Genomic DNA, 26408 nt, shown 5'->3' on the forward strand with positions numbered 1-26408 from the left:
TCTTTATTTTCACATTGCACTACTCATAAGTTGCTATCTAAGCAACTTGGTAACCAAGGCGTTTAGAACACTTGGAAACAAACTAGAGAATATTTTTTTAAACATTTAATTAAAAGGGGATAATGGGGCTGTCGAAAAGCCCTTACTTTTTGTTGAAGACAAAAAAAAAGTTCTAGTTATTATTATTCTTCTCGACAAAGTTTCGTCATGGATTTTTTGAAAACGGAACAGAAAAATAAAAATTTAATGTTAGATTCTTTTAGCAATTGTTTAGTTCTCCCGTATGTCCTTTTTTGGACTTCCGGTCTATATACTTCCGGTTTACACTTGCAAAAAACAAAATATTAAAAGGACCTTTGTATCTATTTTATTTTTTGATTATAAACAAAGAAATTTTGGATTTAGATACTTCAAAGTATGATATACAAAATCGTAAGCGACACCTTTTTTGTATCTCTTGCTGTTTTTGAGATATTAGACTTCAAACTATGAAAAAGGGGGGGGGGGATGAAAAAAATAAAAATTGAAATAACCACCAATTTTTTAAAATGGGGAATGGAAAATGTTAAAACTGTCATAATTATCATATACGTAAAGTTTCGTTTGAAACAATTGAGAACTTCCGGTTTTATAAGTTGATAAAAAATCGTCTATGGGTGTTTTAATGTTAAACTGAATTCACGCGTGCCACGTTTTCTCAAACAGTTTTCAAGTAAATATTTCCATATTTAATATTTATATTCAGGGACCTAATTTGCAGACCGGAAAATGTTTTGAGATAAAAATTTTGAAAGATAAGGGATCCAAAGGTGTCAAAGCTAAAAACAACCCTATAGCTGTATCTTTTTTATTTTTCATCCGATTTTTAAAATCTTTTCGGTTTTAAGTTTTGAGTAAAGAGTACAATTTAAAAATTATGGTCCGTAGGGCCATTTTTTGACTTCTTATAGGAGTATTAAGGGTGTGAATATTGCAACTTTTTAAAAGTTGAAAAAAGTGATTTAGAAAGAGTTATCTCGCTTTGCTCAATGAACGTAGAAGATTAATACTCTAGGCATACCACGTTTTCAATTTGAGAAAGGAATACTTACTTTTTTATGATTTTTTGGAAATATTCTTTTAGAAATTAAAAGTATATTTACTTTTTAAGTGCTGAAGTTATCTTTTTTTGACATTGCATTATTTATAAGGTTATATTTCTAAAAGGCAACTGATTATACCAAGGCGGTGAAGAATTTTAAAATAAAAAATAGATACGAATTTACCTGACATTTACAATCAAAAAAGGGAAAGGGGATGTCGAAAAGCCCTTACTTTTTGTTGAAGACAAAAAAAAAGTTCTAGTGGTATTTGAAATTGAAGGAATTTTTTTTAATGAGCGACTACTGTATCGGACGTCAATGCACAAAATAATAAATATTATAGAAAAATGGGGTGTTAATGTTATGTTTAATTCGAGATGGAAGTACATAAGAAATCACGACTCTTCATTATTCTTTATATTCAACTATATTGATCCCAAACCTCACTTCTCTAATCCCAATATTAAATAACAGCTTGTTGCTACTAAATTCTTTTTTTGCTGTCTGGTGCATATCAGTCCACTTTGTTTCTTTAATGGTTCGATTTGAAATTCTTAAAGCATTAATCTTCCCAAATTTTCTTCTTTTTTCGCTCGTGATGGTATACGTAATAGTAAATTAGCTGTTAATTATATCGATATTTTTTTCCACCAAGTCTGCAAGTAGTTGAATTTCGCTTGTATCAAAATTTCCCCCTTGTTTCTACCTGACTTTTCTGGCAAGATGTTTACTAACATCGCAGACGTCCCGTAATTTAAGTTGATGAGCATGGCATAATTGGTAATATTTAAATAAGAACGCTTTAATGACTCATTAATATTTTAATGCTGCATTTATTTAACTAATAAACCTTTAATAACGATTTTGTACAACAGCCTTTAATGTGTTTATTAACTAATGGTTTATTTAAAATTTAATGATTCATTAGGCTTAATAACACATTTAATTTAATGAACCGTTGGTACAACCGCATCCTGCAGACCTTAAATAAATATTCACAGTCTCATTTATTATGCACACAAAATGCATGCAGCTTTTTTCTACAACCATTCTGTTTTCAAGATTAGGATAAAATTGCTATGGATGACAAACAGCAATTACCCAAGTAAAAATACATGTTCTCTGAATGGTCATTTTTACCACCCTCTCTGTTAAAAAGCCTCCACTTCTGATCTGGGAAATGAATATGACAGAGCATGACTAAATCTCCCACAACTGTGATAGTACAGGAAAAATATTAAATAAATGCACTTTTACTGTGTTTATTGGCCTCAACAAGGGTCTGGACCCCTTATCATGAATTTCACATTTTATGTAGAGGGCTTCATAGACATCTCAACCATGCATAAATTTTCATCTCAAATATTAAGTATATGGTAGAAGAGAACAAGATTTTATATAATTTACTATATGGCCATATTGGCTCCGTCCTAGATGGAACCCCCATCCCAGAGACCAATTTCATAATTTAGGTGAAAGATTTGTAAACATCAGAATGATCTATTTAGTGTTTTTTCTCAGATAGATATGAAAGTTCTAGTAGAACAGAAGATTTCCAAGACTTAAAATAATAATAACTGCAATTTTCATACTGGTATTTTTTTTATGGAAAATGTTAATTTCTACTTAATTGACCAAAAATATCATGGTTTTTAAATTTCTGATGGCCTTATTTTTGTGGTAAAAGCAATTAAGAAACTATAATTCAAACAAAAATGAATTATTGTTGTCATGTACAAAAATTTATCTGCTATGTATTCCTTAGAAAAGAAATTTTTCTACTTACAAACATTAATGATTTTTATAAACCTTATTTATCATTAAAGTTTAAGTTACATGCAGACTTAACATATTACCAGGTTTTTGAAGCAAAATAAAATTCTAAACAAGAGATGTTTGTGAAACACTTATGTCCCCCTCCCTTGGAAACATCCACAACGAAAATGAACTTAAATTGCAAATATTTGGAATGTTTCCAAGGGGCATAACTCTGTCGGAAATTGCTCTATCAAATCCAAAATCAAACTTGACCTAGATATTATTTAGATAAACCTACATACCAAATATCATATTAATATGTGCACCCTCTGCGAAGAAAATGAGCGGAAACTGCAAATAACTCGAATTTTTCTAAGTCCAAGGGCCATAACTCTGTCGAAACTTGCTCGATCGTACCCAATATCGAACTTTACCTATATATTATCATGATAAACATGTATACTAAATTTTATTTCAATATGTTCATCATATGCGAAAAAAATGAGCGGAAACTGCAAATAACTCGAATTTTTCAGTCTAATGGGCATAACTCTGTCAAAAATTGCTCGATCGTACTCAATATCGAACTTGATCTTGATATTATCATGATAAACCTGTATACCAAATTTCATTTCAATATGTTTATCCTATGCGAAGAAAATGAGCGGAAACTGCAAATAACTCGAATTTTTCTGAGTCCAAGGGCCATAACTCTGTCGAAAATTGCTCGATCGTACCCAATATCGAACTTGACCAAGATATTTTCATGGTTAAGCTTTATACTAAATTTCATTTTAATATGTTTATCCTTTCCTTTGCAAAGAAAATGAACGGAAACTGTTGGTGGACCGACCGACCGACAGACAGCAGCAAAGCAATATGCCCTCCCTTCTTCGAAGGGGGGCACAAAAATACAGCTCATATTGCTTAAATACCTATATACTACATATGACTATATTGGCTTTGCTCTTGAGCCCAAACCCATGTCCCAAAAAACTTAAAATTTCACAATCCATGTAGAGAGTTTCATGGAAATCATAACTATGCATTTAGTTTTTTCCCCACGTGTTGGAGTAGGAAAGAAGATTTTTAAAAAATTAACTGTTTTGGCATATTCGGCCCGAGATGGTAGGGGCTATGAATTTCACTATTTATGTTATTCTTACTTGTAGAGATGGTAACAATTGAATGTTTTCAAGAAAAGTTATTAAAATTGTTAACGAACGACGCACAACGGGCTAAGACCAATGACAATGGGTCATCTGAGTGACAAAGGTAACCTTAAACTTAATAAGTAGTGATTTTCCCTATTTAAGTAGAAAAAAATAAGTAGTGATTTACCCTATTTAAGTAGAAAAAATTAAAAAACAATACTAATAGAGAGCGTGATTTTCGGACAACCCAGCTATGCATCTAAATATCTTGATAACTTATTGATTAAGAAGATTATTTTAAGATTAATTATTATTTTTTTTAGTGCTAATAAAATCAAGAAAATGGAAGCGTGAATTCAATAAATATTCAATAACGAAAGAAAAAGAACAGTAAACGTGGCCACTGAGGAGTCAGAATGTAAATATGAGAATACAGAGTCAACTTCTTCTGATGCAGCTAAGAACGGTCCTTCAAATGTAGTTTTTATCACACTAATTTTTGATGAGAGTCAATTTTTGGATGATAGTAAGAAAACTGCGACCATTGCCTTCTATTTTGAGCTGATGAAGTAGTTCTATGGAGTACTGTTGGAAGGTCACGTCAGCCTCAAAAGATTTTGTACTGGCTTAGCAACAAGGCAGTTTAAACATGAGAAAGGTTACGCAAACAAAGGGGCAATTAATTTATAAATGGCCAACCATTCTGACCTCAATAATAAGAAAATAAAAATTAGGTTGCCAGTTGTAAATCTTGCGAATCTCCTGGACATGTTGTTTATAAAAATATGTCTTTTTTACTTCTCCCAGGTAATAATTGTTCAAAGTTTTTAAAATAACCACAATTATTTTTTATAAGCATGTATTTTTCGTGTTTATCATAAGAGTTGTTACAACCTAAAGGACTATGTACGGTATGGTCAAATATCTGCCCCCGATTTCAACCAATTTTTAAATAGTATCGTATGAAAATGAAATCTTCACAAATCATTGTAAAGAGGATGCCTATAACTTTAATCTTGATTTTAGTCATCATTGCTCACTCGCTGTTTATCTATGACGTCACTTAAATGACCTAATTCCCGCAAATTTGCAAACAAATGAAGATAGTCTCATTTTTGCTCTATGTTTTGCATTCGGAAGTATAGAGCGCAGGTCTGCTCAAGTGCGATTTTAACATATGTTTTTCTTCAGATAGTTATACATATTATACTTAAAAATGGTACTTGAGCAAGCCTGCGCTCGATGTTTCCCAGTCGAAAAACCATCGGAAAACATCCATATTTTGCTACAAAACATCAATTTATCTAAATAATGCAATATTCATGACGTCATTTCTACATTATGACGTCACTGTGGTGATAACCTTTTACACCTTTATTTTCAATATGATTTCAACTATCTTTCACCTTATTTTAAAGCTCTTTCTAAAACTTTGATTTTGGGGGGCAAAAATTGCATAAAACCGCACTTAGTCCTTTATTTTTGTAAATGAGGCCCTTTGAGGGGTTATTTGACATGATTATGTCTGTTCATTTTACAATGTAGCGAAATTGGTAAACCATGTATAAATTATCGAGTAAGCGAGGATATGTTCCGTTTATAGAGTCCCTTTAAAGCTGACATGAATTCATAAATACGCATTATTTCCCTTTTATCTCCGACTACCGCCATATTAGTTGTCGATTTCTATCGTTCTGCTCAATCGCTACACATCCCTATATAAGGCCAAGAGCCCTCGTCATGCTTCACCGCATTCAGGAATTTCATACACCCGAACACGTTACCTTGTACGAAAAGACTTGTAAAAACGCGTTTTGAACAAAAATAATATTACAACAGTTCACTGGCAAGATATATCTAATAAACGACGAAACAAGACAGACTAAAATCCAGGCGCAGATACTTAAAAAACTCCTTGATAATTGTAGACCGTTTTCCGGTGTATGTTATAACATCGCACATGCGCAAACCACACACTCTGGCAGGTCGAGCAATGTCAATTTATATCGCATGGATTTTATAAACGGTGAGTTTTTGTAGGAACGGATGTAAACGTTGTTACTTTCTTGGATTTACTATAATTTAGCTACTGTGTTGGATGTAATGTTGCTGGGGTTTCCAAGAAGATGCAGACGTTATGTACTCTGTATTAACGACACACGTGCTTAACCTTCGCGTGCAGGACTTTGAAATGATTAATTCGAATGGACAAAAATACGTTCAAAAAGAGTTATCAAAAAATCTTTAAGGTATTACAAACGAAATTGAAGGTACAGGGGGAAGATTGTACGCCACCAAATCTGAATTATGTTCAGTTCAGTCTTTTGAAAAATATTTGTCTAAAAGACACGCTGGTAATTTTCCTGCACTCCGATAACGAGGCAGTATGGTACAGGAACGAACCCCAGGGGGTTAATACCATGACAATTTTTATGAAAAACATAAAAAAAAAAACCTGCCGGACTTTCTAGAGAGTATACAAATCACTGCATAAGATCTACCACTATAACTCTTCTAAACCACTGTGGGTTTGAATCCCGCCATATAGCAACTGTTAGTGGTCACAGAAACGAATCTTCGTTGTCCAGCTACTACCAGGACACATCAGGTAGAGTAAATCGATTAACTATTTATAAATTGTAAATAACCAAACACCTAAGTACCCTCTCTTAACAATGCACAGATCTCTATATCTAATCAGTATGCACTTTCTATCTACTCTCCCTATCAATTTGTTCTTACTTTCTATTTGTGAACATGAGGTCGACTTAACAAGACATACAGCTAAGGTAAAATATTCGCATCGTTATATTCTAACTTAAATGTCTGAGCTTAAAATAATATCAGCAAATTGTCAGGGTCTGCATAATTTTAAGAAAAGGAAAGATGTTTTACAATACTATAGACAATTAGAATGTAATATTTTGTGCTTACAAGATACCCACATTACTATTGATATGGAAACAGACATAACGTAATGAATGGGGATACGATGTTTATTTTGATTCATTTACCTCTCCGTCTAGAGGTATAGCAATATTTTTGAGTACTAAGTCTATAATACAGTAAATGACAATTCTGGTAATTTCTTGCCCTTGATATTGAATTGAGTAATATTCGTGCAAGTTTAGCGGTTATATATGGTCTTAATGAAGATAATCCTGGTTTCTGAGGGCTTAGAAAAATCCCTCAGAACAACTATTGATGAATTGAATAATTTTAATACAATCTCTAAACTCAAGAATAATTTATCAAAAACACAATTAGTCTGGATAGGCAGCAAAAAATATTCTACTGAAAAATTATGTCATGAAATGAATTTTCATTGGACAACACAATTGAAATTACTAGGCATCCAATTTGACGTAGATCTAGCAAATATTCCAAAACTCAATACGATAAAAAGTTAGTTAAAATTAAAGAAATCATCAATCAGTGGAACAAAAGACATACAACTCCTATTGGTAGGATTACTTTGATCAAATCTCTTATCATATCACAAATGAATCATTTGTTTATTTCACTTCCAACACCATCAGGTAAATTTATTAAAGACCTAAATTAAATATTGTTTGATTTTCTTTGGAAATCTAAGGTAGACAAAATAAAAAGAAAACAAATTACACAAGAATACTCCAATGGTGGTCTCAAAATGATTGAAATAAATAATTACATCCAAAGTCTAAAGTCATCCTGGATCAGAAGATTGATAAATAGCCCAAATTCAAAACCGAATATATTATTAAACTAGACACGATCTCGTTGCGAGCAACGAGGAGGTCTTCCGTTCGATTTTTAGGTCATGGAATGACCTTACTCTTGATCTTCGTCAACGAAACGTATCAGGAAAAGGAGGCGGGATCTAAGAGTAATCGGTGAAAGACTATCTATACCTTTGGTGCCCTTATTTGAAGGATCAGCTCCTTTTCATTCATTTTAGTTAAAAGGTATTTTTGTGTACCGCTATAAGTGTTAAGAAATTGGTTACCATTTTTGAGATATCTGGGAAAATCGTTTTGATATCCTTTCCTAAAACTCATTTTAGGATCCAGATAACAAACAATATATGGTTGTACATTGTTAAGCACATTATTTTGAGCATATTTTGTTAAATACTGCTTTCCATAACTTTCCTCTATTTCGAGATAGTGAGGATCAAAGTGATGGACTTTCTGGCTCCTTAAAATCCCTAATTACATAACATAGGAGTAAATGATTGCCATGTATAGGAAAAAAACCTTATATTAAACATAATTGCTTCTATAACGTATCACAAAATATTTCACAGTAAAAAGTTATCATTAAAAGACTTTAGAGTCCCCTCAGCCCCTTTTTTGAAGGGCCAGCCCCTTTTCTTGATTTCAAATGAAAGCTCTTGTCAATTTAAACACATTTTGTTCAACAAGTAAATACAAATTGTGTACCGTTCTCGAGATATCTTTAAAAGGTCGTTTTAGGGGCCGACCCTGTAACTCCCTTTAAGGACCGCATAACAAAGAAATTATGGTTGCAGATTGTTAAGCTCAATATTTTGAGCATCTTTTGTTGAATATTGCTTTTCAAAATTTCCCTCATTTTGAGATATTGAGGATCAAAGTTTTGGAATTCTGGCCCCTTGAAATCCCTAATGACGTAAGATAGGAGTAAATGATTGCCATGTTTAGGTGAACAACGTTAGAATGAACATAATTGCTTCTATAACGTATCACAAAATATTTCACAGTAAAAAGTTATCATTAAAAGACTTTAGAGCCCCCTCAGCCCCTTATTTGAAAGGCCAGCCCCTTTTTTCATGATTTCAAATGAAAGCTCTTGTCAATTCAAACACATTTTGTTCAACAAGTAATTACAAATTTTGTGCCGTTCTCGAGATATCTTTAAAGGGTCGTTTTAGGGACCGACCCTGTAACTCCCTTTAAGGATCGCATAACAAAGAATAAATGGTTGTACATTGTTAAGCTCAATATTTTGAGCATCTTTTGTTCAATATTGCTTTTCAAAATTTTCCTCCATTTTGAGATATTGAGCATCAACGTTTTGGACTTTTGGCCCCTTAAATCCCCTAATTATGTAACATGGGAGTAAATGATTGCCATGTATAGGTGAATAACGTCAGAATAAACATAATTGCTTCTATAACGTATCACAAAATATTTCACAGTAAAAAATTATCATTAAAAGACTTTAGAGCCCCCTCAGCCCCTTATTTGAAAGGCCAGCCCCTTTTTCATGATTTCAAATGAAAGCTCTTGTCAATTCAAACACATTTTGTTCAACCATTAATTACAAATTTTGTGCCGTTCTCGAGATATTTTTAAAGGGTTGTTTTAGGGACCGACACTGTAACCCCCTTTAAGGACCGCATAACAAAGAATAAATGGTTGTACATTGTTAAGCTCAATATTTTGAGCATCTTTTGTTCAATATTGCTTTTCAAAATTTTCCTCCATTTTGAGATATTGAGCATCAACGTTTTGGACTTTTGGCCCCTTAAATCCCCTAATTATGTAACGTGGGAGTAAATGATTGCCGTGTATAGGTGAATAACGTTAGAATGAACATAATTGCTTCTATAATGTATCACAAAATATTTCACAGTAAAAAGTTATCATTAAAAGACTTTAGAGCCCCCTCAGCCCCTTATTTGAAGGGCCAGCCCCTTTTTCATGATTTCAAATGAAAGCTCTTGACTTTATAAAGATATTTTATTCTACATGTTATTACAAAATACTATCGATGAAAGAGATATTGAAAGAAAACCACGAAAAATCACGACGCTTTTTTAACCGTAATTTTCAAGCTCGGGCGAGCTTCGGCGCTTTTGGTCACAGGAAAATATATATACCACATGTCAGATCTACAACCTTTTGTCTACAATCCCTGAAATTTTGAACTCAATATCTTAAATCGTTTAGGAGTTTACCCCTGGACAAGCCGACCCTCTGAAAATCGTTAAAATGTGAATAACTCAAACCCGGAAGTGACATTATCGGTAAAAAAAATTTCCAATAAGATTCAGATCACTATCGTTCTAATCTGAAAGTTTCGTGTAAATCGGTCGAACAGTTTTTGAGAAATCGCGTACACAAAATTTGTAAGAAAAAAAAAGAAAAATAATAATAAGAAGAATAGGGAAAAAGAAACCTAACGAAAACAATAAGGTCTTCCGTTGGAAACGGAAGACCTTAATAAATCAATTAATACGGACATAGTGCTGAAGACTGGGTCAGACTTCATATCCTGAATATTAACTAATTTGGTTAGAAACTCCTTTTGGAAGGATACATTTATTGCTTTTAAAAATATACAAGATAGAATGAAATTACTTACATGACAATAATTTTTTACACAACCCATATGGTACAATAAGAACATTACAATGGGGGAAAATCAATTTTCTTTATTGATTGGTTTAATAAGAATATTGTTTATATCAATGATTTGCTGGATAAACATGGGTCATTTTTAAGTTTACAAGACTTTCAAAGTAAGTTTGATGTCAAGTCAAACTTTCTTACTTATCTTGGTTTACAGAAATCTATTTTAACTAGTTTACATTATCATGGAATCTCAAAAGAAGATGATAACCCAAGGCCTTTTATACCTTTACACATTAAATTATTTTGCTCAAATCGAAAAGGATCTAAGATCATGTATAATATTCTAAACATGGAAAATGTTACATCTTTCAATAAATCAAAATGGGGATTATTTTTTATGTTGTCAGATTTACAGTGAAAAACCATATACCAGTTACCTTTTGTCAACACCAAAAGTACCAAATTACAATGGCTGAAATTTAGAATTAATCACCACATTCTAACAACTAATAAAAATCTATTTAAAATAAGAAAGGAATGTAGTAACTAAAGTTATGTAACTTTTGTAAACAACATGATGAGACAATTTTCATGTACTATGGGAGTGTCCTAATGTTCAAGAACTCTTTCAGCAATTTTTTGAATTCTGTCAATCAAAGAGAATTACAATCCAAAGAGATCCTTTAATTTTTATATTTGGGCTACACCCTGACCCAATCTCTACAGACATTTATTCTATCTTCTTGGTTATGAAATCCTATATCTACCGAAAATGATGTCTTAATGAAGCACTAACAATTCATTAATTACTTATAGATATTAAAACACATATATCAACTCTAAGATATATTGCTACCCGAAATTGCAGATTAGATGATTTCTATAAGAGATGGGAAACTTGGCTTTTTCTTCCTAATAGACTTGACTGAACAATTATAGCAGACTCTGACTGTATAGAGATGATATGAAACTATTAATCAATTTCTAACTCATATTCAACAACCAGTTATCTCCCTCTCTCTCTCTCTCTCTCTCTCTCTCTCTCTTTCTCTCTCTCTCTTCCAAGGAAACATGTTGTTTTGAAGTAAATTTTCTCAAAGCTGTTATAATCACTTTTTTGTATACAAATGTATTTGATTGTTCAACTTCAAATAAAAAAAAATTAAAACATCGAATATATTATATATATATATTAAAACATCGAATATCAGGTGCTGTATCAGGTGTGTAATCTATATGAATAATATTAACTCATATTAAACAAAATACTTAACGTCTAGTATTCAAGTATTGATCGCAATATCTAATTTATTTCATAATCTATGGGCAGTCATAATTCTAATGATATCATGACGGATGACGAGCTAGTAAACTGTACATTGACACTAAAGGCAACAGATGGAGTGGGAGTGGCTCAATCCTATTCTGGAGGTCGACAACCAAAATTCCTATTCTCTGGATGCAACGTCAACATCAACAATCACTATCATTAAACGTAATTGATATATATTCCAACGTATACACGTTAGAATTACTGTTATTGTTGCCAGAATGAATGTTCAATCAAATGTTTTGAAACAGTCAACACCTTTTTTTCTTGAGTTTGTTAAAAGTTCCAAAACAACAGTTAAATGAGATACTCAGCATGAGACATCAATAGAGATTCAACTGTGTTTAGCATGTATTATGCCTTAATAGTACATGTAGTCAGGGTTTGATACATAGTGCTCAACACAACACTATTATATAAAATTGAGTACAGTAAATACCTTTATTAGTCCCCTACCGGTTTTCACCGGAGGGGACTATAGCTCTCCTCTGCGTCAGTCAGTCCGTCGTCCGTCCGTCTGTCTGTCGGTCCGTCCGTCCGTCCGTCTGTCTGTCCCACTTCAGTTTTCCACACTTTTTTTCTTTATGCGTTTGAGGAATAATATGAAATAGCTGAACAGCTTCAAAATGTCAAACTACAGATCAAGTTTACACTTTTGTAGCGTTTGGTTGACCTATTATCGAGAAAATTCAAATTTTATATTCCATTTTTTTAATGTTCGGGTTCGTTATTGGGCTCGGTGTGTATAAAATAAACGAAGAAAGTATCTTGTCAGTAATAATATCGTGCATATCTTGGACCATTCCTTTTATTGTTTCTAACAAACAAATACGTTCTGAAAAATAGTGTCAAGCATTGTGTTGTAAATTTAATCGACAGAGTTTTATGTATTATTACAATCGGGTTCGTTATTGGGTTGGTCTGTTGAGACGGTAAGAAGTGATTTACTGCATAACAGTGCATCGTTTTCACAAATTTCTACAAAACCGGAATAGGACGTGTATTGCTTATGCAATATTCTCAGAATGCTTGTTTTGTTGGTGATTATGCATAATTTGTTGTTGGAAACAAATTCGTGTTATCGGATACAGTGGTTATAACGTACATATCTCCATGTGGTTAGCTCTCCGTATTTTCCCGTTGCATCCCTCTTTAACAGAATAGTCTTTATTCAAATCATTCAATAGAGGTACATTGTATTAAAGCATCATCGTTAGTGCTATTATTACGCCATATTTACCCATTGTTAGTACTTTTATATGACCTTTGAAAATGATGAAAAAAATGGAACAATTATCCCAACTCTCCTTTTGAAAATATGTGAAAAGTAAACACATTTTTTAAAAGAAGAGTTCGGGTGTTGCTAGTAACGGCCGATTGAGAAGAATAATGGTAGAAGCTTGACTTGAATTAGTACGAGTACCTTTTTACTTATTAATAATTAATAATTCAACTTACATAGACTGTAGTCTCATTGAATAATTCAGGGCTTCCCAACACTTATTTTGTAGTACATGTAATATCGGATGTGGTATCTATTATTGCATGTATTCAGTGGAGGCGTCGTCCATCGACATACCGTTATTTATGCACTGTTTTAAATATAATATTCAGTTTCTTTAGAAATAAACCTGCATGTTATTTTTGTCGTGGAAGTTGTTTCCAGTTTTAACCATCAGTAATTAGTTAAATATAAAAAAAATGACCCAAATGACTTCAACACAGCCCTCAATAGTTACATGCTATTTTAATACTGAGCGCAGCGTGAGGAGGGCGAAGGGAGCCTCACGAGGCGAAGATTAATCATACTTGTAAAATGTATATATAAGAAAATCAGTGAAAAATGAGAGTTGAATTAGGGGCACTATGAGCTAAAATAATTTATTCCAGCCTTTGGTGCCACCATATTGTACGCCATTTTGGTTTTCAAAGGTTAGTTCGATCATTGATTGACTTGGACTTATCGATGTTTATAGCCCCTAAATTCGATTAAAAACGTTTCAACTGAAGATAATTTAAATTAGAAGAAATTAAAGTGGAAAGAAGATGAGCTCAGTAGTGCTTCAATCACGAAAGACTAGTTCAATCTACCATGTCAAGTTATCAAGTTACCAGATGGAAAATAAAAACATTAACACAAAGGAACTGATCTTTTAGATACTGAATAAAATATTCAATTTTATTACCCCAGTAGTCAACATATGAATTAAATTGCTAAGAAATGAAAAAAGAAACATTTTTTTCGAATCACGTAACTCTTCGACTATTTCCTAAGACAAAAGTTGTACGTTTTACGTTATAAAACACAATTTCATAACATAGAATGAGCACGCAACGTTTGGTTTCAGTTTGGCTAATGATTTGAGTAGCTTATAGTTAACCAGGCTGATCCTGCTGTGTGCAGGTCAAATAAATTTTGCTATACAAAAATCAAACTATACTTTGTTAAGTCTGCGTTCGGTCCAACGGTCCTATCGTTTACACAGTAATATTATAATACATGTACCTGTTATTAGTCCCCTACCGGTTTTCACCGGATGGGGACTATAGCTTTCTTCTGCGTCCGTCGGTCCGTCCGTCCGTCTGTCTGTCCCACTTCAGTTATCCACACATTTTTTTCTTTATGCGTTTGAGGAATAATATGAAATTTGTCGAACAGCTTCAAAATGTCAAACTACAGATCAAGTATACACTGGTTGACATATATTCGAGAAAAATAATTTTTAATATTCCAATTTTTTAATGTTCGGGTTCGATATTCTGCATACACTGCATTGTTTTTACAATTTCCACAAACCGGTAGGGGACGTGTATTACTTATGCAATACTCTCAGAATGCTTGTATTGAAAGAAACAACTATTATCTGCTGTTCATATATTTTGTAGCCGTTTTAATCATTATACATCTTTTAAAGAATATAAAAAAGGTAAATGATATCAAAAGACCTCCTCAAGATAGAAACTACCAGATTTCCGCTTTTGAATCTGTGTTTGAAGAAAAGGATATTGATTTTGTAAAGTTGATGTAATAAACTTTAGTTTAAACAATATATATTCATTATAGATTTAAATACATTTACATGATGATAATTACAATTGTACGATCGGGAAACATGCGATAGATCTTATATTAATCCATCTTTTGCATAAACTGCAGAACTATACCATAGGATTTTTGCCGATTTCCATTAATTATTGTCATAAATATAAGTGGAGGGAATAAGATAAACAGGCAGTTAAAAAAAGTATTATTATAGTACAACATTCTACGTGATAGTATGGTTGCTGAATCTTTTACTATCAAGTATAAATCTTTTGACGGTGCGAAAAATTTGTTTATTTTCTATAATACTTATATAATTAGATCCGTAGAGCAGTAAGATCTGTAGAGTTTGTGAGTGTGTTTATTGTGTAGCATACTTTGGACAATGCAGAAGATAATGTTCAGTGTTTTCTACTGACCCACACGATCAAAAACGAGATGGAAAAAGGTTTCTGTTGAACATATTAAGTTTTGAAGTACTACATGTACATTTTAAACGTAGTTGAGAGTGGAGAATTTGACCTATACGAGACCCTATGTGATAGTATTCGGGAATAGTAATGTTGCTTTTGTTTAGATATTTTTTTAAGCTTCTAATCGAAGGAGTGTACTGTACATTGCTTAGTATTGTGTTCTTAAGTCGTATGGTATTGGGAAGAAAAGAGTAGTAACAAGGGCACCGCAACGCGGAGCATCCCCTCGCGACGTGACTTGTTGTAGGGGGAAATGCATTATTTAGGAAAATACATGTAAATTTTCAGATCAAAATTTATTAGATCAAAATAAATATGACAAAAGTATTTCTAAAACCACTTTGAATTAATAATCTTTTTTATCCTAAACCCCAAGCTTTGTGGTGTATAAATTGGGGGAGAGGGGGTGGGGGGGGGGGGGGTTGTTCATGTACGTGGTTGCACAGTTTTTCTATTCCTAGCAGAAGCTCAACACATGTATACATATGCTTTAAAATTGAATAATTTAGATTCATTAAGTGACATTCATTTTTATATAAGCATACATAAGCGATCCGTATGTATCATTAGCTGAAGATCTAGCGATCTGTAGTGTGCTTTGATGGACAATTCTAGTTGCTTGTGGTATGTAGATATGCAGGTATTATTATTATGAAACAATCTTCGCGTGATAAATGTGCGATAATGTCTAAGTCTCCTCTGAATTTTGGACTAGTTCTATTGTAAGTAATACGAAAGTCGACTGCTTGTTTCGATGTCAATAGGATGACTTTAATTTCTTGCCCGCCTCAACTTTTACCTATGGGCAATCTTCTAACCCTCCAATACTACAAAACGTTTGTTTGGGGTTTTTTTACCTTTACTAGATTAAAATCCCAAAAATATCAAGTTGTTGATTTGAACTGCATACATGTACGGTAGCGATTTACTTAAAGTCGTACACAAATAACTGGAAATGTCTATTGTCAAGTCGTACATAAAATTCATATTTTAACTTCGCATTTTTACGATTATTTAACAAATATTTAAACAATTGACTTGGAAATCACTAGGGTTTGTCTTTTTACAATGCCAAAGAAGTGTACAAAGTTCGATGAATATTCATTGGAGGGTTTTCTTGGAATTTTGCTAAAGAACAGACAATGGACACACGCACATACATACAAGCGATGCAACAAGTTGCGCGAGGGGATAATAAAGCTTAGTTCTTGTGTAGATTTCTCGTATTAAGTAAGCGCTTCTTGTATTTTGTGATTCATTCGAGGCAGCTGAGTCTGCAAAAGGTTTAATAGATAGTTGGGAACTTTGTCGTGAAACATTTTAAACAAAAGAATAAGCTGGCGGTCTTCCCGACGCTTAGATGAAGGAACCCAGTATGTTTCTTTATATAGAATACTTTTGGAGGCTATTCCATTACCCCCTTTCACCATTCGCGCCGCTTCAAGCTGAATTTTCTTTTTTATTTTTAAGATATTCTGGTATATTGTTCCAAATAACATCGGCATATTCCAGGACTGGTCTAATACAGGAAAAGTACCATGTTTGAAGACTATTCCTATCTAGTATATATTTTACCTTTCTCATTAGACCCAATTTCGCGTATGCTTTAAATATTCATCTAAATAATATATTAATTCCACATCAATCAGTGGCGGATCCAGGAATTTGAAAACGGGGGGGGCGCAGTTAAGGCAGGGGGTCTGGGGGCCGCCTTGAGGCCCCCAGTGGGTTACAGGGCGAAGCCCTGGTGGGGGACCAGGGGGCGAAGCCCCCGGAAGCTCCTGAAATCTAGATATTTTGAAAGGCAAAATCATGTTGTCTGGAGGGCCAATTTTTACTTATTTTCCCGTCATTTTAGTCACTAGAAATGTTACCAAAATGTTATGAGACATTTAATTTTGTAGTAACAAAAGCTGCAGAAAGTTTCAATTGAGCTCTTACAAATAAGAAGTATTTATTTCATTGTATCTGGGATAAGACTTTTAACTAAATTTTGTTCATTTTGTAGGCTTTTGCAATTTTACTCAATAATATTGTTATTTGTCATAATTGTCCAGGAGAAAATTTGCACCAATGAGTTTGTCGGTCGTAAATAATTAAAATAAATAAAAACAAGAAATACTTCAAAATATCGTACACAATTATAGCTGTTTTATTTCAATGGATTGTTAGACACCATTCTTCTTGGGTTTTTGTTAATGAAGATGTCGACAATTTTCTTGTAGTGTAGGGGAATATCTCTGTGAATTTGGAGAAGAGTAAGGGCGTTTAACCGGTCCTGTCCCATAGTACTTCTCTGGGACGATTTAATACGTTTTATTGCTGAGTTTCCTCGTTCAACAGTAGCACTCGACACAGGAATAAGTAATAGAAGAGTAATTATTCTGTGAATATTATTTACTACATAAACCGAGTCTTACACAAGAAGTCCACAAGTTGAGCCGTTCCTATTATTTTTTATTACTAAACTATATCGAATGAAATAACACTTCTACATGAATATGCCTACAAATTATAAATCTTTGTATTTTTCATTTTACAAATTGAATTTAATATTAAAGTAAAGCATGACTTTATATGATCAGAAAAAAATCATCCACAAAAAAAAAAAAAAAAAAAATCAAACGGGGGGGCGCGCGCCCGGCGCGCCGGCGCTGGATCCGCCACTGTCAATTCAAATTACTCTACAATAAATCAGTTACTATGTATAACAAACGACTTTTATCGGGCTATTGATCAAAGCACAGAGATCAGAATGGTATTCTTTGATATCAGCAAAGCTTTTGATAAGATGTGGCATAAAGGTCTATTGTATAAACTCGAACAATTTGGTATACGAGAAAACGTATTACGTTATCTCTATGATAGAAAACATTATGTTATTAAGGGTTCTCGATCAGAATTTATGAACGACAAAGCAGGAGTTCCACAAGGCAGCATTCTAGGTCCACTCTCTTTTCTTATTTTCATGTGGTTGATATCGAATGCAACTTACATCAAACATTTTGCCGACGACACTTCAGTTTATATAACTGTTGAAAAACCACTTACGTCCGGAAATTTACTAAATTCTGACCTTGAAAAAATAAACGAGTGGTCGAAAAAATGGGGGTGTTGCTAAAACGCGGAACAGAAAACGGAACGGAACAGAAAACGGAAAATCATATCTAATGGTATTTACATTATAGATTTATCAATCATGGCAAAAACGATATACTTTATATAATTCTTAATATTTTTGAAAGATTAGCAATATTAGATCATTTATTCAAGAAGGATTATTTCCTCAAAATTAACAGTACATGCATTGCCCACTATATTCTGTCCCAAAATATCTTCCATTCACATTTTGCTGAATAACTCGATATTTATGTATACCTCACTCCGACCTCAGAGTTCAAGCGATTTTCTTTCAGAAGCATGAACAATTCTCATACTATTCGTCTTCATGTCAGCTGGTTTCAATACACGGCTAAAAATAAAGAAGTCTACGGGGTTTTACATTTCAACAGACCCGGATAATAACGTTGAAAATTTGTGCAAGGTCTTCTGAGTGACTTCTGACGAGTTATGCAAACATAAATAAAATTGCATTGCTAAAAATACTAGTTTTTTAAAGTACCGGATAAGGTATTTTAGTTTTGAATGTCGTCAGTCGTACGGGTTTTTTTTTTATCTCAATGATACGTTATCGTCTGTATGATTTAAGATCGTATAGAACACTGAAAATTCAATGTTGATGTAAGATACACATTATATTTGAAATATAAAAAATACTCATAAAACAAATGAAACGCTTTCACTAACTGCGCACGTTACACTGATATTCAAGCAATACCATAAAAGAAACCATAAGTAATTGCTAATTTACTCGTTTAATCATGTTAATATTTCAAATTCGTTTACTTTGATTTTTTTCGTCTCGTACTCAACTAAAGCCAATGAAATACAATGCTATATTTGATAGACGTTCATAAGAATATCAATAAGCCATCCACATTTTGATAAACATTCATTGGATATGAATAAATGAAACATAGTAAATCGTTTCTGGCCAGTCTATACCCTTTTTAAGCGATAAACGCGATATGATATTTTCCGTCCCGTTCCGTTCCGCGGTTTAGCAATGCCCAAAACATGGCTGGTAACCTTTAATCCAAACAAAACGGAATGCATGACTATTTCTCTTAAACTAAAGAAACCTTTTCCTCCCTCATTAATATTTGACGATGTCCATCTCAAAGATGTAGAATCGCATAAACACCTCGGAGTAACTACAAGTAGCAATCTATCTTGGAACTTGCATATCAATGTTTTATCTAATAAACTTTAGACACATGTTTCATCAAATAATCCTATATTCAAGGTTCATCAATTTCAAATGTTCGATAGACATTCAACAAAACCTTTTTATTACACCCATAAAAACTTTCGTATCGTACATGCGTTTATCGTTACATTTCCTGTTATTTTTTAGAAGCAAACTTTGAAATGCAACATATTTTAAATTGTAATAACAAAACAAACACAAAGTTTTACAAACCAAGACGTAGGGCGTATAGTTTTCCGTGTTTATTTTTCACGATCAAGGAAGGATGCGTCGATGGATAGAAAAATATTTCCTGATTGAAATTTAGTCAACATCTTCCCTCATTTTTTTTTTTATTCTATCTCCCGTTAATCGTATGCTTATACGAAAACCTCTTATACCAACATGAAAAATAACAGGGAAATTTCACTTTCATAAACACCGCAAAACCAAACATCTTTCACCAAACCCACTCCCAGCCTTCGGTATATCCTACATGTGAAGTGTAGTTTTACAATGAGATACATGTATCCAACCAAAAAAAAAAACTGAATAGCTCAAATGTATGTCAGTTAAACCATTGTGAAAAAAAACAACAAAATTATGATTTTTCTAACACAAAGTAATCATCGGGTTTTTTCTCTTCAATCGTTATCTGCGGAACTGCTTTGTCATATTCAGAACCTGTAGTTTCATGACCATGTTGTGGTTTGGCATGATCGTAGGTGTCATCTTTATTCTTTTGAACCTCTATTTCTCTCAGATGATTGTATACCCCAACCTGGTCTTCATTTAACTACAATTTGAAATGCATACTGCATTATGTATGTGTGTACGTTATTTATAATTAGTAAACTAGTAAGTGTATTCTCTTTAAAATTTAAATCAGAATCATACCAATTACCCAAAAATGCTATTTACTAGTAACATTCAAGCTATTACGATAATATGAATATAATTAACTAAATATATTGTTTTATATTATAAACTACTGAACAGATGATTGTTTCAGTATTATAGGCATGAAAACACCCTGCATCATAGACTACAACACATATAAACGTTTACAATTAAGATAAACTACGTTTTAAAAAAGTGAAAAGCCTACAAAAATCTTACAGTTTCCATCCTAACATCGCTGTAACCCCCTGCAGCTTGAGTGCGTCGAACAGTATCATTAACATTTGTTTGTTTATTCTTATTTTCAGTCATTGACTCATCCCTATAAAAGATTTACATCACAATTATAAGTTGTAAGTTAATTTTGTTTCTTTTATTACCAAATGCAAATCAAATATGATGGATTAAAAATTAAATTGAAGTACAATTTACTTGCTAACCTCTGACATCTTTTACGTTTGCAAATGAATATCAAAGATGTCAAGATTATTCCTACGAGAAAGCCACCACTTCCTGCTCCAAGAACTATCCCATACTTTATGTTACTATCTATTCAAAATATTGCAAAAATAAGGAATTCAACAATAATATCTGAAGGATTTCCTAAAACATATTTATGTCAATTATAATTGCATGTTGGACAAGTTTAATATATTTATGTTTATATTTGCTATGATGTATTTTTCAGTGGTCGGTATTTTTAGTGTAAGCATGCTCACTTGCAAATTTTGCATATTAGCTAGTCTGTGCATGCGCAGTCGTTGCACATTTAGTAAACATTCAGCATTTTCTTCCCACCAAACTTCTCCCCGCCCACTTTCATTTGTGAAATACCCCATTTGTTAAGGCAGATGGACATTCCATATCTATATCACTGATAATATAATTATAAAGTAAATACTTAATTATCTTTTCCCTCCAATGGTCTAAAACGATCTCAGGATACTGTGATATTTTTGTGATATTTTTGTAATACATATTGTTCTATGAATTTCTGTCATTTACTAAAGGAGAGTTGTATCGTGTACTTGTTACAACATATCACATGAGTATATGAGTGTAATGTTCTGTTGTTACTATGATTATATGACACTGAGATTATTGTGCTTTGTACTCTTCAATAAATGGCAGCTTTGGTTTTTTTTTATAAGAGTCCACGTTTCTTATAATTGATCGAACTTAGGCAGGCATAAACGACACACAGTTGATAATTGAATTATTTTTTTTTGAATTCTAAAGTTTAAAAACAATTGATCGGTACCTCAGATAGTCGTGTTAATATATGTAACATAATTTATTGCCAAGAAAAAAACGTATTTATACCTTGTAATGTATTTAAGCAAGGTTTTGTCATTGTATTGATTGTGCCTGAAACCATCGCCTTCGTTAGACTCTCCTGTGACAACGTGGTATGTGATAGAAATGGTAGTTTTCCCATAGTTGATGAACTGTATACTGCTTTATCTGCCATAAATATTTTTTTAACATGAAAATGTATGTTTTGAACAACAATGCACATAAACCCGTTTAATTTAAAGACATTGCCATTTTTATTAAATATTGAAATGAATACGTTTGCATTTAACGATACTGAATCAATTAAAAGCATAATAATGATACTAAGAATAAACTAAAGATAATAAAATCGAGTGCCTACATTTAGTTGCAAGTAAGAAGAACATAAAACAGTTTTAATCGAAACTTTTATTCAATGATGTCCTAAAGCATTTTTTTAGACTCTTGTTTACGCGTTATCTTAACGTTCACCAGTCCTCAGATATGCTCGATATATTCTAAATTATCCGGAATCTGTTTATTCGTACGATAAATCTTCTTTTTACATAGGCAAATCTAATAGAATTACGCACAGTCTTTCAACAAAATGTTTGGTTTAGTGGTTCCATGGAGACCTACTTTATAGAGGCAAAACCAATACAACCGGTTAATTCTTATTTGATCTCAACTTGTATATGTATATCATTATATCAACCGTTGGGGTAATAACTTTGTAAAATGCATAGAAAACATCAAAAAAATTATGTTATTTCATTTCATGTATAATGTTTAAGAGACATAACATTTTTAAGATAAAAAAAATTGAGGCTGAGGATTTGAGAACCATAACTAAACAATTGAATTTACAAACGAAATGTCATAACTAAATAATTAGACTCATTTGAATACAGTAAATGCGATCACCGTCATCGACAATTTATCCTCAACAAAAAATAAAATAACAATCGGGCATGAAATCGATAACATAAATATATAACGCAAAAAAACAAACCCATAATTCTTTATTTAATTATAGAAAAGTGAACTGGTTTACCATTATAATCATCTACACTTATCTGTTTATTACTGTGACTATATTTGAAATCTTACTAAATCTCTACAATAACTGTACCATAAATTGCTAGATTATTATGAAATACAATAGTTGCACGTCATTTTTATCTCAATCCTTACATGTGCCTGTCTTATGGGATTTGGGTGTCCGTTGATTCCCTGTCATGCCTTTCATTTGCTTTGTAGGGGTTATTTTCTTCTCTGTAATTAAGAGCAAAAAGCGCTTATTTTGCCCGCAAAAATAAAATTCACGAATAAGTGGTATTCCAAATTTTCAAGTCGTTTGAATAAAATAATGGAATTAAGTTATACAGTTTATGGGAGATTGTTCGTAGGTATAGGCGCCATGTCATGTTACGATTGAAGAAATATAATAATATAATTGTCCTTAATCAATTGCATCAGTTGTTTTAATCTCAAAAATATAATGTTTTTAATAGAGGTACTTGTAAAATGCGAAACAAAATAGACACGAAACGAAATCTACCAGAACGAAACAAAACGAAACGAAATCCAAACCTCCCGAAACAAAATCATTATGAAACTTACAGAAACAAAATATATAAAATAAAATCGAACAAAATAAAATCAAAATTAAAATGCTATTGGTATATTATTTTTCAAGTGATTTGATAAAAATGGATTTTAAAGTTCCATAAATGTATGGTTTTGATTTAATTAAATTTGATGTTGCAATTTAACCGTATAAGTTCTTCAGATATTGCTTATTCTCCTCTTTTAATTTACTTTTTGTGAAAGTGCGTGATCTGATATACATGTAGTTTTGTATTGGATCTGATTTTGCGTTTACAAGTATACATTAAAATGGATTGTATTTACAAGAACCCGGAAGAAATTTTTAATCCAGTCCTATGTGTTTGTTTTGCACTAAAGTAAGCAATAACTTTTTAATTGTGTAACCCACTTACACATTTTATGCGCACGTTTAGAAACGCACAAATTCATTTTTATCTATCACTGCGTATCAAAACAAACAGAGACTCGTTTCTTCTAAAATATACACTATTAATAATGTCTTTTAAATCAAAATGGTTATAGAGCGTTTAATTTTGATTTCAATTTGCTCGATTTTGTTTTACACTTTTGTTTCTGTAGTTTTTGTATGTTCACTAGAATATATAATGCATCCTCTAAATAAGATTAAACTAGTAAAAGGAATTTGTTAAACTTACCATTATAATTGTTCTCGTTCTTAGCAAAAGTTAATGCTAAGATCATCCACAGAAATGAAGCTAAAAAATAATATATTACCCATTCTATTAAGTTGATAACAGATTTATCACAATAATAGAGAATAACCATTTTTTATCAGTCCCACCTACCAATGTATATCATAGCTATAATGTCCTTCAACTGACAAAAAATACCAGATCGCATGACGACAAATGCCGGAAGTTTAGTTCGTAAGCAACAGGATGTTTGTTGGCGTATCAATAGCATTTTCGATTTCAATCATCAGGAAACAAGGAGTTTAAATCTTAAAGTAAAATCTTAAAGTATATTGACAAGAGAAGTTGCTGTTGAAATGAAAGATGAACCTTCTCTAAAATTAGAATTACTTGATGTTTAAGATTTTTTACCTACCAAAAAATGGTTCACTCACTTAGCAGTTTTAAAAAGCTATCAAAATCAAACATGACATCAGATATAAATTCAGCTCAATGAATAATATACCAAAAATACCAGTATTTCATTATCGAAAAATCTGAAATAGTAAAAGAAAACGGGTGAAGTCAATTCTTAGCAAGACGTAAACATATAAGAAATGCTTTTATACAACGAATAGCTGATCACACAAACTGATTTGTAGAAAAAATTACTCAACTCCTGATAGGCTGCATATTTTACAATAAGTGACGAGCATGTGATTTCATTGCCAAAACAAAGGAAAATTGTTGTAAAACAGGCATTTCGTGAGCACATGTTCTCTACCGACATCCCAAATTTCAAACAATTTTCGTTTTAAGTGCTAAATGTAGCTTTATATTTGCATATCCATTGTTCTTTCCCCCTGTAAGCCCATATGGCGGAGTTGCAATTAATTCTCTATAATCGCAATTGCTCTGTCTGTATGCACAATTGCCCCCATAGTCTTTCAGATAGCAAATTCTCTACAATTTCATGATGATTTTTAATCGTTTATATAGTGAATATTTCTAATAAAAAAAATATGTTGTGTTTAATATACATTATCTGAAGTAAAAAAAAAATGCAGTTTTATTTTAGTTTTATTCATATTTGATTTTAATTAATTACAAATGTTATTTATTATTGTATAACGTAATTAAAATCTATGTAATTATTCCTTTTGTCTATGAATGTGATTATGAATAATTAAATTAAAATCTTTAACGCCGTTATTTATTTTTATTTCAACGTTAGTGGGAGAACTTTTTTTCCGGAGGTAAACATTTAAGAAATAAACAACGTTATTTAGTAAACATGGCGTTATGAATAGCAATTGCTCTGCTGGCATATTCCATGATGCGCGCTAGCAAATACTCGCAAATACCCTGTATTAGCCCAGAGTTTGACATTTAGCTATTGCATCAAAATAAACATTCAGACGGTAATGTATCTTTTTAATTCACATTGATTTGTTAACAGAATCAATGATATATTATAACAGTAATTCCTAGAAAATGTCATTATAAGAAATGTTTTAATATTAATACATCAATTTTATGGAGTTGAAGAAAAACACATGATGTATCATATAGTGGTTTAAATCTATAACGTCATGGAAAAGTATATGACGTCTCACCTTTATGACGTCATAGTATACAGACAGAGCAATTGCGATTATAGAAATATTATGCAGTTCCTTCTTATGGACTTCAGTGGGAGAGAACAATGGATATGCAAATATTAAAATATGATCACATAATTTACTTTGACAAATGTTTGAAAAATCAGTGTTTGTATGCTACTGATTCATCGACGATTTTACATAAATCAGCAGCAATGTTATCTCCTGTGATGTTTTTAAAAGTGTCCTCAAAGTCATCGCCTGTTTATGACTTCCCTTCAAGCTGATTGTACAGAAAAAGCGAATCAACAATACAATCTGCTTGCCATGCTTGTTTTGATCATGAGACAGACTATTTTTCCGGCGTTGACAGAGGTGTAAGCGAAGCTTGTGTAGCACAAACACTGGTGAGAGAATGTGACGTCATTAAGGTGTGACGTCATATACTTTTCCATGACGTTTTAGATTTAACCCTCTGGCTGCGGGAGGGACATATATGTCCTTTAACCGTTGGCTGCGGCAGGGACATATATGTCCTTTTAAACGTAAATTTAATTATGGCGTTATATAGGCGTTATAAAGCGTAATTTTGTGCAATTTTGAAAAAAAATAGCAATGTCTGGCTCTGAAATTTTTTTTAAAATGTTCTCAATATATTTTATATGTAAAAGTGTTGAGTTTTTAAGGTACATCTGTGTTTATTCATAATATAAAATAAATCCGAAAAATAAACAAGAATAGAATTCCTGGGTCCCCTGCCGGTCAAGCAGTATACTAGTATCGACTAATGCTGATTTTCGAACTTGACCAAAGTATTAGTGGTATATATATTTGGTATGAATTTATTGAAAATCCGTCAAAATTTGTAGGCATGAGAGCGCTTACAAGGTCAATTTTGGGATAAAACGGAGTCATTATTG

The 26408-nt window shown here is 32.3% G+C and overlaps 1 protein-coding gene across 2 annotated transcripts; it reads right to left on the minus strand.

The window, feature by feature from the left end:
* Positions 1-19551: 19551 nt before the first annotated feature.
* Positions 19552-24141, minus strand: LOC128160294 (uncharacterized). Of its 2 annotated transcripts, none has more exons than XM_052823583.1 (7): positions 24062-24141; positions 23912-23971; positions 22839-22919; positions 21693-21833; positions 20795-20918; positions 20589-20691; positions 19552-20265 (listed from the first exon to the last, which is right to left on the minus strand). In XM_052823583.1, the coding sequence occupies exons 1-7, from the start codon at positions 24114-24116 to the stop codon at positions 20071-20073; spliced, it is 759 nt and encodes a 252-aa protein (XP_052679543.1). In that variant the 5' UTR covers positions 24117-24141; the 3' UTR covers positions 19552-20070. The 2 variants fall into 2 exon arrangements, with proteins under 2 accessions (XP_052679543.1, XP_052679544.1); XM_052823584.1 differs by having other exon boundaries at positions 20810-20918; positions 24062-24140.
* Between the last annotated feature and the right edge of the window lie 2267 nt (positions 24142-26408).

The sequence above is a fragment of the Crassostrea angulata genome, chromosome 8 (genome assembly GCF_025612915.1).
Source record: "Crassostrea angulata isolate pt1a10 chromosome 8, ASM2561291v2, whole genome shotgun sequence".
NCBI classification, from domain to species: domain Eukaryota; kingdom Metazoa; phylum Mollusca; class Bivalvia; order Ostreida; family Ostreidae; genus Magallana; species Magallana angulata.